At 36.3% G+C, this 16,246-nt stretch overlaps 1 protein-coding gene across 10 annotated transcripts in view; it reads left to right on the top strand.

Moving 5' to 3' along the window:
• LOC119768510 (complexin) overlaps nt 1-16,246 on the top strand; it is a 531,665-nt gene that overhangs the window by 365,084 nt on the left and 150,335 nt on the right. For 6 of the 10 annotated variants that reach the window (XM_038258754.1, XM_038258955.1, XM_038258567.1 and 3 more), the window contains one exon: nt 15,225-15,236. The exons of the other annotated variants lie outside the window; for them this stretch is intronic. In XM_038258754.1, coding sequence (XP_038114682.1) covers nt 15,225-15,236 — 12 coding nt within the window. The remainder of the gene's footprint in view (nt 1-15,224; nt 15,237-16,246) is intronic. 10 annotated transcript variants of the gene reach the window in all.

The raw sequence follows: 16,246 nt of genomic DNA, 5'->3' as shown, positions 1-16,246 counted from the left end.
ATTAACAGAACTTTGGAGCAAACATTAGAAGGCGAGTATACAAAACCATAATGGCCTCAATAAATAAATATAATTTTCCCAAAAACTCTCAAAACCATCCCCACAAAAGCGCAAACGGAGGGAAGGCTTATTGGGCGATAAAATTTGCCGGATTATTGATTTCTGGAGGCTCACATGTGGCTGCACAGTCCACCACCCATTTGTTTGCTCGTGTGAACGAGGAAACGATTGTCGGAAGTCCCGTACACTCCGTCGTCACACCGACACCCACGTGACCTCCCTTTCCCCTTCTGGCCAAGGTTGTCGACCAGCCGGCGGCGGAGGCGGAAATGGTATCATAATCAATTTATGAAACAATCGGATCGATTCCAATTAAGTCATGGCTGCTGATTGGCAACTCTCGTTATTGATGTTGTTATGTTGTTTGCGAAAACGGGAGCGCTGCATCGAGGGTGTGTTGGGTTATATTGTTACGACTTTGGAATACAATCGAAGGCTTCAGGGTTTTTGGCTTCAATGGAATTAATTCTGTTTATATTTGGTATTTCAGTTTTTTTTTTTTGTGTATAACGTTGCAAGTTTCAGATTGTCCGTTAATAACTAATGATTATTTGATTTATTCAAAGCCATTTCAAGGAAGGCTTTATCACATAGTACAAAAAGCCCACAATACAAGGCAATTTCACTCAAAACTTTCCCATTCAAATTGGTTGCAGCCCATTGTCGAATCGTCAAACACTTTGGCCTGTCAGCTGCACACAAAACAGCATGTAGCGAAGAAAGGCAATACTTCGTCACTTTCCACAAGCCAAACCATTCAATTGTGTGTGTGTGGGGGTGGGGGCGGGCTCTTCCTTTATTCAAACTACCCATGTCGTTTTCCGGCGAAGAAGCAATTTTCAACAAACCACTCCACTTCACTCTGAAAGAACTGAGCTTTACTTGCCACTTTGACAGTGAATGAGCGAGGGGGAGGAAACTTTTACAAGAAAGCAATTTAAGTTAGGTGCACGTGCAGTGCATGTTGGGAAACTAGTGCAGGGTGACGGCTCATATTTTTTTTTCTTCTTCAAACTTTTTCAAACTTATAAAAAAAACCTCACTAAAGACCCCGAAATTTTGAGGTTGTCATGTAAACCATCGTTTTTTATCGTTACTCTTAAACAACTTTATAAAGCTTTTTTTTTTAATACCAAGATCCGTACAAAACTGGATCACACAAAGTCGAAAAAATTAAGTGTAGAAATTTGCTCACACCCACATTAGAAACCTGAGAGAATAGACGAAAAAAGCAACTCGCGACGAAATTTTGAGGCTAAGAATTTTGACAGGTATGATTTTCAAACTAGGCCAAAATGTTAAAATCACTCACAAAATAAACTTTGAGTGATTTGAGTTCATTTCTGACGTCACGATTTTTTCCTCTATAGCTGAAAAATTAAAATTGAAAACTAACTTAATCCACCTATGTGGTTGATGCCTTCCTCACTTTTTACTAACAATGGGTAATATGAGTGGTTTGGACACATATTTCAGCTATTTTTTTTTAGGTCAAGACAAATAAGTACACAGATATAACTTAAGTTGTCATAACTCGAGACAAGGTTGCCAGATTTTCAATTATGTGGACTCGTTGGAAAAGTCTTTCGATTACCTTACCAACGATGGGTCGGATGATGGATCCGGACATTGTTTACATACATTTAAGTGAGATCCGGCTTAAAAAAAGTGCATAAATATCACTTAAGTGGTCATAACTCGAGACAGGGTTGCCAGATCTTCAATTATGTGGACTCGTTGGAAAGGTCTCTTGATTACCTAACCAATGATGGGTTGGATGATGGATCCGGACATCGTTAACATACACATAACTGAGATCCGGCTTCAAAAAAGTACATAAATATCACTTAAGTGGTCATAACTCGAGACAGGGTTGCCAGATTTTCAATTATGTGGGCTCGTTGGAAAGGTCTCTTGATTACCTAACCAATGATGGGTCGGATGATGGATCCGGACATCGTTTACATACATTTAAAAGAGATCCGGCTTCAAAAAAGTACTTAAGTGGTCATAACTCGAGACAGGGTTGCCAGATCTTCAATTATGTGGACTCGTTGGAAAAGTCTCTCGATTACCTAACCAATGATGGGTCGGATATAGGATCCGGACATCGTTTACATGCATTTAAGTGAGATCCGGCTTCAAAAAAGTACATAAATATCACTTAAGTGGTCATAACTCGAGACAGGGTTGCCAGATCTTCGATGTTGTGGACTGGTTGAAAAGGTCTCTTGATTACCTAACCAACGATGGGTTGGATGATGGATCCGGACATCGTTTACATGCATATAATTGAGATCCGGATATATGTGAAAACACATTTTTATACATAACTTTTGAACTACTTATCGAAACTTCAAACAATTCAATAGCGATGTATGGAGCATGAGCATGAGCATGAGAGATCACCCATGGTTGCCCCTCCGTTGCTGAACAGAACCGTAATATCCTTTCAGCACTACTGATTATATGCTTCGACGATCTAGTGGTGATTCCCTTATCAACAGCATGTATGAATGCGCTGAAAAGATAAAACACCATGATTGCTAAAGCTAGATCAGTTGCGAATAGGTAACAGTCATTGGCCACCAACGGCGCCCGCCATGTCAGTTTGTAGATCTCGATTTTAAGGGACGGGAATGTTAGTTAGCGCAGGTTGCTACTAGGGCAGCTGATTTACTCTGTGCTTACACCCCACAAGCGCCAGGAACCTGAAAATTTGTTAGTAGGATAGGGTGTTTGGTCAGGATTCATCATAGAAGATGATGATGCGACCCAAAATCATAGTGTTTGTTGAAGGTATTATGTTTTATTCTCAAGGCAAGCAATCGGATGCTGCGGATGAGACATTTCCCGTTTATCGGCTGTTAACTTTTAATTGAAATGGTTTAATCTTAGACAGCCGGCTGTGGAAAGATAGAACCAAAATTATTTGTAATTAAATAATGAAGGATTTAACAGTCTGACTTTTTAATTGAGATGTTTTTAAGAGTTTTACATGATTCATGTTTAGTGGGGTACTGATTAACGAAGCGAACGACGAGTTACGATGTTTATCGAGCTGAAATGGTATGATAAGGTTTTGTTGTTATTGCACACCGACGACGAATGCGAAAAAACCCTGCGACCCGACCGAAAGGCATCGCAAATCAGACTGACTCAATTGTCATCGATGACAACCAGAGCCAGCCATACCTTTACACACATACACGCACGCGATAAAAAACGAAAAACACACCGACGGCGATCGCGAAAAAAAAAAACACGACCCGTCGGAAAGGAATCGCAAATCAAACTGAGGAAATGGAGAGAAAAAAAAAATAAAAAAATAAAAAAATAAAAAAATAAAAAAATAAAATAAAAAAAAATAAAAAAAAAATAACATAAAAAAACCTACTCACATAAAACCAATCACCCCATGCACACAAATAGCAACACAAAAGAGACGAAAATTATCACGAAAAAACAGGACTACGCGTCCACCGAAGCACCGCACTTTTGATGGCATTATTCAATTATTATGCCCAATCACCTCATGCACACAAAGAGCGACACAAAAGAGACAAAAAACAGGACTGCGCGTCCCAAGAAGCACTGCACTTTTTTCGATACCTATCTAGGGATTTAAATATAGTATTAATTCGACCGCGATTCTCCAGAAATTCTCCGTCGGCGTGCCTTCCGATCAACGGTGATGTAGGAAGGGCTTCATTCATTAAAATTATTTTATATCATAAGCCTTAAAACATATCCGTCGACGTGCCTTCCGATCCTCGATGAAATGGAAAGGACTTAATCCAGCAATACGACTTGCTTGTCTAAAAAAAAAAAATCGGATCGTTTCTATCGAAAACTATATAAAGAGAACAAAAATAAAATTCATCGGCCAACGAACGCGCCAACAAAAAATAAATGAAAAAAGAAGAAGAAGAAATCCAATCACCCCATGAATACAAATAGCGACACAAAAGAGACGGAAAATAGCACAAAAAAAAAAAACAGGACTGCGCGTCCACACAGGCACCGCACCACTGATGCCATTATTTAATTATAATGACCAATCACCCCATGCACTCGAACAGCGACATAAAAGAGACGGAAAATAACACGAAAAAACAGGACTGCGCATCCACACAGGCACCGCACCACTCAAACAATTCAATAGCGATGTATGGGACCCTAAACCAAGTCGAATGCAACTGGTTCGATCAAAATCGGTTCAGCCAGTGCTGAGAAAACTTGGCAAGATTTTTGAACACATACATACATACACACACACACACATACACACACACACACACACACACACACACACACACACACACACACACACACACACACACACACACACACACACACACACACACACACACACACACACACACACACACACACACACACACACACACACACACACACACACACACACACACACACACACACACACACACACAGACATTTGTTCAGTTTTCGATTCTGAGTCGATATGTATATATGAAGGTGGGTCTGCGAGCTTTTAATAAAAAGTTCATTTTTAGAGCAGGATTATGGTCCCTTACCTCAGTGAGGAAGGCAAAAATGGAAGAATAAACCTCTCGCGGGTGAACCACCACGAAATTGTGTTCATTTTTTCATTGAAACAGTTCATCCCATTGCACTATGGGGTATCAGGCGGCTATAAATCAAAAAATCGGCACACTCTAATTTTTTTGTATTTTTTTCGATGATAAACATTCTAACTAAGAAATATTCGGAGTTTGGAGGTTTTAAGTTCAAAATTCACTGAATGGCAGGCCGAAAATGGAAAGAAAAAACTTGTTTTTTGACAAAAAAAATATTATTTTTCATAGTTGTACTGTGTAGCTGTTTATGTATTTTTTCCTGCATCATTATATATATTCAGAAAGGGAATTGATTCAACTTTTTAATAATATTTAACAAAGCATGCTTTTACAGGCTAAAAAAATACTAAAAATAAAAAGAGATGGATTTTTATTCAAAATTTAGTTTTTTTTCAACTTTGTTAATGAAGTACTTTTTTTGTGTGCATTTGTGCGATCTGAAAATTTACCAGCTTGGCACGGTTCGATAAGTCAAAGGTCTTGGGTTCGAGTCTCGATATCGGCATTTCTTTTTGGTTAATTAAGCTGGTACATATATTTTTAAAAGTTTTTGTCACCCCCCCTCAAAATTTGCCCGAAAAATCAGGGGTAAAAAAAAAATATTTTTACAATAAACTTCAAAATTTCAATGAAAATTCAAGTGCAACCAGCTGAAATCAAATTAAAATACATTCTTCTGCGTTTAAAATCATTTTTAGCATGTTTGGGTTTATTAAAAAATCTTAAGATTTTTTGAAAATTTTCGATGCAAAATCTTTTTTTTTCGATGCAATTTTGTTTTTGTCAGATCTTAGATTTTTTGAAAACTAATGATTGCAAAACAACTGAACTAGTGTAAAATGCATTTTAAAACACTTTTTTCATTTGAATGTGAAGACTATGGCTTGTTATTTAAATTTTTATATTTTTTATTTTTTACCTATACCTATATATATAGTTACCTATAAATGGCTTTAACAAACGGTGAACTTTATCAAAATTTCACTGTAGTACTTTTTGATTGCAAATTTGATTTTACATAAAAAATGAATTTGAAACATTTTTGCGACCAATATTTCGATTTTTTGAAAAACTCTGTATTGATTAAAAAAATCATAACTCGGTCAAAAATTTTTTGCACAACCTGGAAATTTCTGAAAACTTGACATTTGATGTCCTCTAAAAAATATCAAAAAATGAAAAAAATTAAAAGTAGTGTTTTTTTGCAAATCAAGTTTTAGTGACAAAAAGTTAAATAAAAAATTACCAAAAATTTTTTTTACTGTATACCATTTTTTTTCAGTGTAGTCCGTACCTACCTACAACTTTGCCCAAGACACCAAATCGATCAAAAAATTCCTTCATAAGATACAGATTTTTGAATTTTCATACATCATCTTTGTATGGACAGCTGCCAAATTTGTATGGAAAATTATATGGACAAACTAATGATGAAAAATGGCTTCTTTGGGCATACCGAAGGCACCAAACAAGTTTCAGTCGGATTAAAAATACAAAAAAAATAAAATTCTAATAAAGACCGATTTCGTTGTGAATTGCTCATGCATCCCACCCTAGAAAGAAGTTTTACGGATCATTCCAGTCTGTGTCTGATTTATATTTTCAAATTACAAATCTAGATTTTTATTGGAAATGGTCCTATAAACAAAGGAAAAAAGGAAATTCCATAGATTATAGGACCTTTTAAAAAATCTCAAAAAAATGTTATAAAAAATCATGTAACAATTTAAAAATTATGTAACAATTTAAAAATTATGTAACAATTTCATTTTTGCAATTACGTTTTTCCTGCAATTCAAGAGTAACCTTTATGTTCATTTCAGCACTCAATCGGGTTGCAAAAGAAGATTTTTTCAGCACGAGTGCGAGAGCTGGAAAAATCAAGTTTCGCAACGCGTTGCTTACAACATTTTTGCAATTCTGAGAAATGCTGGTTTAATGGAATTTAATGTCAAACATCCATCTGTTAAGTAATTTCACCGTTCAAAACAAAAAAAAAATATAAAAAATGTTACTTTTCGAAACTGGTGCTGAAAAGTTCAACTTTTCAACACACATTCCAGTGCTGAAAAGTATAACAGCACTGGTTTTGAAAGGTATTGATTTTCCATTTTGTTATTTTTGGTAGAGAAAAGTAGGCCGTTTCAGCGCTCGAGATCGACAGGAAAAGTTTGTAGTTTCACGACGGAATTGCAAAATAGTAGTTTATGCAACAAGTTGCAAAAAGATGATTTTTTTCAGCACGAGCCGTACAGTTATCCAACGAGGTACACCGAAAAACACCTTTTGAACAGAATTATAGGTCAAATGTCCATGCATGTAGGGGAACAGCATCTAATTCCAGCGTGCCTCTAATGTTGGCAGGTCAGAACATTGACATTCAATTAAAATTAATTAAAAGCGTTTTCAACTGAAATCGGGTGATAAATAGCTGAATAAGAAGTGAGCAAGAAAGTTTCAATCATAAGTTTTGCAAAATTAGTTGTTTAAATAGTGAAAATCAGCAAATTGGATGGAGTTAGGAGTGAGAGCTTAACCTGCCAAAGATACGAGAATTTCCCCTAGTCAATGAATCGTTTAAATTTAAAAAAAAAGTTGAAAAGTATTTCTTTTCAAAACATGTGCTGAAAAGTTCAACTTTTCAGCATCCATTTTAGTGCTGAAAAGTAGAAATTTTCAGCATTTGTTTTGAAAAGGGTTACTATTAGATTCGTTTTTTTTTTTTGGTAGGAAGCCTACTTTTTTTGTCTTTCGAGAATGACAAGAAATGTAAGAAGTTTCACGACCGAATTGCAAAAAGTTACTTTTCGACACTGATTTGGTTTTTGAGTTGACCAAACACACGAACTCAAGCGGATAATCAAACGTTTAACTGAAAAATCTTGTTCAAAATCATCAACAGAAAAAAAATGTTACGAAAAAATAAAAAAAAGAATCTTGCGAGCAACTTCCTAAAAGACACTTCCTTCTTTGGTGACAATCACCCACTCCACCAGAAAAAAAAATGTGGGGAAAATTGATAGCAAGAAAATGATTGGGAGGAAATGTTCGGGAGCGCAACGCTAAAAGCTTTCCGCTGTTCGGAAGCACTAACACACGAGCACGTCTTGGATAGTTGGTGTGCACACCCACACACACACACACACACACAATCAATTAGCTTTCCTTGGAGAGTGCCGCTAGATGGCACCGCTAGACGGTTGCATAGCCTTAGGCGCCGTACAACAAAGGGCGCACGCCAATTTTGCACTTAATTATGAAATCAAAGCTTACCGGCAATGGTTCCCGGGGGTGCAATGATTTAATTGAGTTTTCATTCGGGGTAATTGAGTTTTTTTTTTGCGACGCGCGTTTTTCGTTTTTCCTGCTTTTTCTAGGGAGGGAGTTTGAAAAAGCTTGAACATTTACAGCTTGTATTTTCTTCGATAGTTGGTTAAATTTTTTTGATCAATTATTACTATTGAAATGTAATAATTGTAAATCAGTTTTCTTTCTAAATGCTTGAAGCAGAGCTTGAAAATTAAATAGAAGCCAAAAACAAAACAAAATATCCCAACTGACATCTGTTCCTAACAAGCTCAAAAATTAATTACGAAAGGCAAGCTTCGTCCGACTCTTTACCGAATACCCAAGAGCCGAGATGTGATGGCCGGTACGTCCTGAACAACTCTGAAAAGCCGTCCGCTTCTCAAAATCCAAAAATTGCAGCCATTCGGGCGCACATCGCACTTACAGCCAGATGACGCAACCAGGGCTGTCACACATGCCCGTCCGCAAAACGACGACGACAGAAAGTTTGTTGCAATTCTACGCTATCAAAAAGCTGCTGCCTGCTTTCCAGTGTACCATTTTGTAATAAAAACTAACGGAAGAAAATGTTTCCGTTTTTTTTACGAACCGACTTTTGTCGACTTTTTCCAATGCGAATGGTGGAGCCCGTAAAACAGCAAACGTAAGCGCCTTACGTTAGGCAAGCATTCGGGTGTGTTTGCGAATCCGTGTACGGTGGCACAGACAATCGGATGGGCTTTGGTTTGAAAAATCACTTGAAAATCAGTCACGAAAACGAATTGACGTTCTGACATTTCGTGGTGCTGCCATCTTAGTTTGAAAACGCCACTGTTTTAGACAACTGTCAAACGCGTTTACATGAGTTGTGGTGAATTCAAAGTTCAATCAAATTGACCGTTTATTTGAATCTAGCAAATGTGAAGCCATCCATTTTAGTTTTAAAACTGTTTTGATGGCGTTTTCACCGGATCGCCTCCGACAATCATCCGTTTTTCTGTGACCACTCAAACCCTGAAACCCAAAAAAGCGCCAACTTGTCGACACGATGTTGATTACCGTGTTTACGACGATGATATGCGAATGTCGTGTGCCGTCGTGATTTTGTCATCATGGCTTCCGGTCGCAACAGAAGAAAAAAAACAGCCCCACAAACTCGGCAGTCCCTCTGCCGGAAGGGAGCGCTGATAAGAAAATTAAATTTAACAAGCGTGACATCTGGATTTAATTAACGGAACCCGACCGTCACCGGAGGACGCGTCACGCGCTGCTGACAATAAACAATGGCGGCCCATTTGTACCCCCCGGCAGTGTTGCCAGCGCAGCTCAAAAGTTAGCGAAGCGTGAGAATTTGCGCCATTTTTCTTGCTGCTGTTGTTCCCTTTACGTCAGGGAAGGTTGCATCCTGCTCGATGTACAACATGGGTGTGTGTGTGTGTGTGTGGAACATCAATAAATTTTCCCGACCATTTGTTTCTGCCATCAGCACCACACATCCTTGCTTTATACGGGGAGAAGGCAGGAAGACATGTTCTACCTGGCAACCGTGCCGACCGGGGACGGAAGCTAGAAAGTTGGTTAGTTTGTGCTTAGTTTTGCCAACCGATGCAATACTCTATACTGGGAACTGGTGTTAGTTGGGTTGATGTGGTCTGGCGTACAACAAACGATCGGCGATAAATCTTGGCCGAATGATTTCTATTTTCAAACGATGGGGTTTTTATGTGGGACGCTTTAAGATTTTCAAATAGAAACTCTTCGCATTTGAGCAGTTCTCTAGGATTTCGGTCATTCGATTTTTTTTTGTATTTTTTAAACCGACTGAAACTTTTTTGGTGCCTTCGGTATGCCCAAAGAAGCCATTTTGCATCATTAGTTTGTCCATATAATTTTCCATACAAATTCGGCAGCTGTCCATACAAAAATGATGTATGAAAATTCAAAAATCTGTATCTTTTGAAGGAATTTTTGATCGATTTGGTGTCTTCGGCAAAGTTGTAGGTATGGATACGGACTACACTGGAAAAATAATACACGGTAAAAAAATTTGGTGATTTTTTATTTAACTTTATCACTAAAACTTGATTTACAAAAAAACACTATTTTTAATTTTTTTTATTTTTTGATATGTTTTAGAAGGCATAAAATGCCAACTTTTCAGAAATTTCCAGGTTGTGCAAAAATCACTGACCGAGTTATGAATTTTTAATCAATACTGATTTTTCAAAAATCGAAATTTTGGTCGTAAAATTTTCAACTTCATTTTTCGATGTAAAATCAAATTTGCAATCAAAAAGTACTTTACTGAAATTTTGATAAAGTGCACCGTTTTCAAGTTATAGCCATATTTAAGTGACTTTTTTGAAAATAGTCGCAGTTTTTCATTTTTTTAAATTAGTGCACATGTTTGCCCAGTTTTGAAAAAAATATTTTTGAAAAGCTGAGAAAATTCTCTATATTTTGCTTATTTGGACTTTGTTGATACGACCTTTAGTTGCTGAGATATTGCAATGCAAAGGTTTAAAAACAGGAAAATTGATGTTTTCTAAGTTTCACCCAAACAACCCACCATTTTCTATCGTCAATATCTCAGCAACTAATGGTCCGATTTTCAATGTTAATATATGAAACATTTGTGAAATTTTCGATCTCTTCGAAAAAATATTTTGGAATTTTCAAATCAAGACTAACATTTCACAAAGGCCAAACATTCAATATTACGCCCTTTTAAAATGTTTGTCTTGATTTGAAAATTCCAAAAATATTTTTTCGAAAAGATCGGAAAATTTCACAATTGTTTCATATATTAACATTGAAAATCGGACCATTAGTTGCTGAGATATTGACGATAGAAAATGGTGGGTTGTTTGGGTGAAACTTAGAAAACATCAATTTTCCTGTTTTTAAACCTTTGCATTGCAATATCTCAGCAACTAAAGGTCGTATCAACATAGTCCGAATAAGCAAAATATAGAGAATTTTCTCAGCTTTTCAAAAATATTTTTTTCAAAACTGGGCAAACACGTGCACTAATTTAAAAAAATGAAAAACTGCGACTATTTTCAAAAAAGTCACTTAAATATGGCTATAACTTGAAAACGGTGCACTTTATCAAAATTTTAGTAAAGTACTTTTTGATTGCAAATTTGATTTTACATCGAAAAATGAAGTTGAAAAATTTTACGACCAAAATTTCGATTTTTGAAAAATCAGTATTGATTAAAAATTCATAACTCGGTCAGTGATTTTTGCACAACCTGGAAATTTCTGAAAAGTTGGCATTTTATGTCTTCTAAAACATATCAAAAATAAAAAAATTAAAAATAGTGTTTTTTTGTAAATCAAGTTTTAGTGATAAAAGTTAAATAAAAAATCACCAAATTTTTTACCGTGTATTATTTTTCCAGTGTAGTCCGTATCCATACCTACAACTTTGCCGAAGACACCAAATCGATCAAAAATTCCTTCAAAAGATACAGATTTTTGAATTTTCATACATCATTTTTGTATGGACAGCTGCCGAATTTGTATGGAAAATTATATGGACAAACTAATGATGCAAAATGGCTTCTTTGGGCATACCGAAGGCACCAAAAAAGTTTCAGCCGGATTAAAAAATACAAAAATTAAAATTGAAGAAAAAAGACCGATTTCGTAGAGAATTGCTCATTTAACTTTGACCTGGTCGAAAAAGTTGTTAGTGTTTTACATTTTGTTGCATAACAGGTATTTAAAAAAAATAATGTTAATGTATTTTGCGGACAGTCTACCATAATCATTGTGTTTATCTTAAGAGTAAATTGATTTGTTCCTGAAAAATATTTCAAATTGGCCGTTAGATTACTGGTTGATTAAATCTAGAAAAAAACTAGCTTAATCCACCTATGTGGTTGATGCCTTCCTCACTTTTTACCAACAATGGGTAATATGAGTGGTTTGGACACATATTTCAGCTATTTTTTTTAGGTCCAGAAAAATAAGTACACAGATATAACTTAAGTTGTCATAACTCGGGACAGGGTTGCCAGATCTTCAATTAAATGGACTCGTTGGAAAAGTCTCTTGATTACCTAACCAACGATGGGTCGGATGATGGATCCGGACATCATTTGCATACCTTTAAGTGAGATCCGGCTTCAAAAAAGTACATAAATATCACTTAAGTGGTCATAACTCGAAACAGGGTTGCCAGATCTTCATTGTTGTGGACTTGTTGGAAAGGTCTTTTGATTACCTAAACAATGATGGATCGGATGATGGATCCGGACATCGTTTACATGCATTTAAGTAAGATCCGGCTTCAAAAAAGTACATAAATATCGCTTAAGTGGTCATATCTCGAGACAGGGTTGCCAGATTTTCAATTATGTGAACTCGTTGGAAAGGTCTCTTGAATGCCTAACCAACGATGTGTCGGATGATGGATCCGTACATCGTTTACATACATTTAAGTAAGATCCGGCTTCAAAAAAGTACATAAATATCACTTAAGTGGTCATATCTCGAGACAGGGTTGCCAGATTTTCAATTATGTGGACTCGTTGGAAAGGTCTCTTGATTATCTAACCAACGATGTGTCGGATGATGGATCCGTACATGGTTTACATACATTTAAGTTAGATCCGGCTTTAAAAAGTACATAATTATCACTTAAGTGGTCATAACTCGAGACAGGGTTGCCAGATCTTCAATGTTGTAGACTTGTTGGAAAAGTCTTTTAATTACCTAACCAACGATGGGTTGGATGATGGATCCGGACATCGTTTACATGCATATAATTGAGATCCGGATATATGTGAAAACACATTTTTATACATAACTTTTAAACTACTTATCGAAACTTCAAACAATTCAATAGCGATGTATGGGACCCTAAACCAAGTCGAATGCAACTGATTCGATCAAAATCGGTTCAGCCAGTGCCGAGAAAACTTGGCAAGATTTTTGAACACATACATACATACACACACACACACATACACACACACACACATACACACACACACATACACACACACAGACATTTGTTCAGTTTTCGATTCTGAGTCGATATGTATACATGAAGGTGGGTCTTCGAGCTTTTAATAAAAAGTTCATTTTTAGAGCAGGATTATAGCCTTACCTCAGTGAGGAAGGCAAAAATGCGTCCGTTTACCTGTGATACATCAATACAAATCACCACTGGAGTGGAAGATGAAAAGAAAAATTTTAACCACTCTTGTGCATAAACGCTAACGTTGATTTTGGGCCAAATTGAGTTAAGAACCTCATTTTGGGCAGCTCATTACCTCACCTTTTGACCTTCACAGAACCTCAAAATTCGATTTCAATCCTGAGATATGTAACATAAATCATTAAACACCCCGTGCAATGTTTTCACTCTAAACGCGATACAGTAGAGTGACAACATTACACTGCATAAAATGAGGGATTAGACTTAGAAAGTAGTTGTGGTCTGGTTGTGCTATCTTGTCACACCCTGCATGTGTGACAGCAGGACAAAAACGAAATTGCGCAGAGGACGTTTTGTCACACGTAAATGCCCGACTACTGTATACACTTTTGATTGCATTCGATTACATTTGATTGCAACTCGGAATTCCGATTTTTGCAAAAACGCACAAAATTGTCAGCCCAACAAAACGAGCTGGTTGTTGTTTACATTGCGTTCTCTTGTTTATGTTTATACAAGGTTAAATATTAAAACACGTTTTTCTCGAAACGTCAAAAGCGATGTGCGACAAGATAGCACAAACACGTCCTACTGTCAAACTCGTGTAAACAAGATGTGGTGAATTCAAACATGCCGTGGTGAGTTACCAAGGATGACAGGTCATTTGTCATTGTAATGGAAGTGCTGCCAAACACTTGTTTTTGAACATAAGAATGATAAAATTAATAAAAAGCAGCAAATGAATATTCATTTGAACGAAAAATATGTTTATGGGATTCTTACATTATGTGTCATTTCTAAGAAATATTAACATGAGGTTCAAGATCAAAAAAAGCAACCAACACGTGCTTAAACTATCGCTGTGAATAAAAGCTTCGTTTCGACTATTGAAGGCTCAAACGCTTTAAGTTGGCTCAAAAAATAGACCGTATTTTAGTCAACACTTAGTACATGTATAAACAGCAAATAAATGCAGTCTTATAAATAAACTACATATTTCTCCTGCAACAACCTCTGTAAATTTTCTCCCAAAACACCAAGTACTGTAAATTTGCTAACGCTCCAAGGTAAGATATGTGTCACTAATATTTTCACTAGTTTTCGCTCCGTTTTTTCGCTTGCCTCTTGCCGTTCCGACTATTCAAGCCATACATTTATAGTTTAATAAGTTAGTTAGTTCCACACAACGCCATCTCAAGCTCACATAGAGAATGCTCCTTCGTTCCCGGTTTCGCCGAACCTGCCATCGAAACTCTGCCATTGATTTGATTAGATCTCCTCCAACCCCCTTCTCACTCTTAGTTTAGTTTCCGAAAATTGTGTGCCGCTTTCGAAAGTAGCTGTTTCATCACTTTTCAACTTCCATCATTCAATTACAACTTTCAAAACTTTATTTCGCCAACTTTTCCAACTCCCCCTTTTCACTAATTACCACAACTGCCACTAGTTTCTGCCAGCAACGTCACACACTGCTCACTCTCACACATCAAAATAGTAACCAACAAACTCACCACCACCATGCTCCTCCACCACTTTAGTGCTGCCACCTGGATTTGAATTCGTCACAATAACATTCGCTTTCTAGCGCCGCCTCTAACTTTGGCCACCACAAAGCTCAAAAAGCCACACGCAATACACAAAAAATGAAAAAAAACTTACAACTACTTAAAAACAAAACATTGTCACAGTTTGTTAACCTCAAAACAAAACCTCAACTCTCAAATCTAACCGTGAATCTTCAAATACTAACCAATCTTTTCTTCTCTTCTCTTCCTTCTTTCTCTAATTTTCCGTTCGATGTTTCTCCTTTCGTTATCCTCTCTCCCTTTCCGATTTCTGTTCTATGTTTTGTTTGTCTCTTTCTCAACCCTTTTACCCGTTTTGTTTTCGATGTTTTCGTTCCTTTGTTGTCTTTCTTGATGTCGTCGTTTTCTTCGACTGTTTTTCTTTGTTTATCCACCTTCACGTGCTTTTATGTGTGTATTTAACTGATTTAATTTTCCTCCCACCTTTTATTCTTTATGTTTTTCACCCGTCTTTTTTTATTGTTTGTTATTGTTTTTACTTGTTTGATTTTCTAGGAGCTGCCGGAGGTAAGTGCTCTTCGTTTTCTTCACCTCTAGCCGGTCTGTGTGTTTCTGTGTGACCATCGTCGTTGTTGTGCCTCTCTTATGGTTGCGCAAATCTTCTCTTCCTCTCTCTCTCTCTCTCTCCACGTTTTGTTGTCTTCTCTGTCACACATATAGACACGTTTTACTGTTGTTGATTTTTCTGTTAGCGCAGCTAACTTTAGTGACAGATCTGAGTGAGAGAAGAGTTTCAATTTAAGCCATTATTGAAATTACAAATTATTGCTATATCACAAATACTTCAGATATCACAAAAACCCATGAAATTTAACAATGTTTCAAATCAATACTCAGATATATTTACATTTAACAATTTTTATCCACAAAGTCTATTTTAGTAAAAAATATTAGATTACACTTGAAAAGCGTTGTAAGAACTAGTTGAAAATAGTAGTTTATGCAACTAGTTGCAAAAAGAGGATTTTTTCAGCACGAGTCGTACATTTATCCAACGAGGTTCACCGAGTTGGATAAATACGAAGAGTGCTGAAAAAATCAAGCTTTGCAACGAATTCCATACAACATTTTTTGCAATTCCAAAAAACACACACTGAGTGAAATTTTATGTCAAATTTTCATGTATTTTGTCAATAAATCGTTTAAATCAAAAAAATGTTGAAAAGTGTTACTTTTCGAAACAAGTGCTGAAAAGTTCAACTTTTCAGCACCCATTTGAGTGCTGAAAAGTACTACTTTTCAGCATTTATTTTGAAAAGTGTTGCTATTCGATTCTGTTATTTTTGGTACAGAAAAAAGGCTATTTTGTAATTCAAGAATGACAGGAAAAGTAAGTAGTTTTACGACGGAATTGCAAAAAAATATCTTTGAAATTTTCAAGTAATCACAAAAAGCAAAGTGTAGGAATAATAGTGCAAATTACATAAATATTAAACATTTCAAGTTTTTCAAGATTTTTTTTAATTGATTAGTTTTCAAAAGATTGCTTATATTTTTGTGTTTCAATTTCATTGATT

This window comes from Culex quinquefasciatus, chromosome 1, assembly GCF_015732765.1.
Source record: "Culex quinquefasciatus strain JHB chromosome 1, VPISU_Cqui_1.0_pri_paternal, whole genome shotgun sequence".
Lineage (NCBI taxonomy): Eukaryota > Metazoa > Arthropoda > Insecta > Diptera > Culicidae > Culex > Culex quinquefasciatus.
This window is presented reverse-complemented; position numbering and strand designations above follow the sequence as displayed.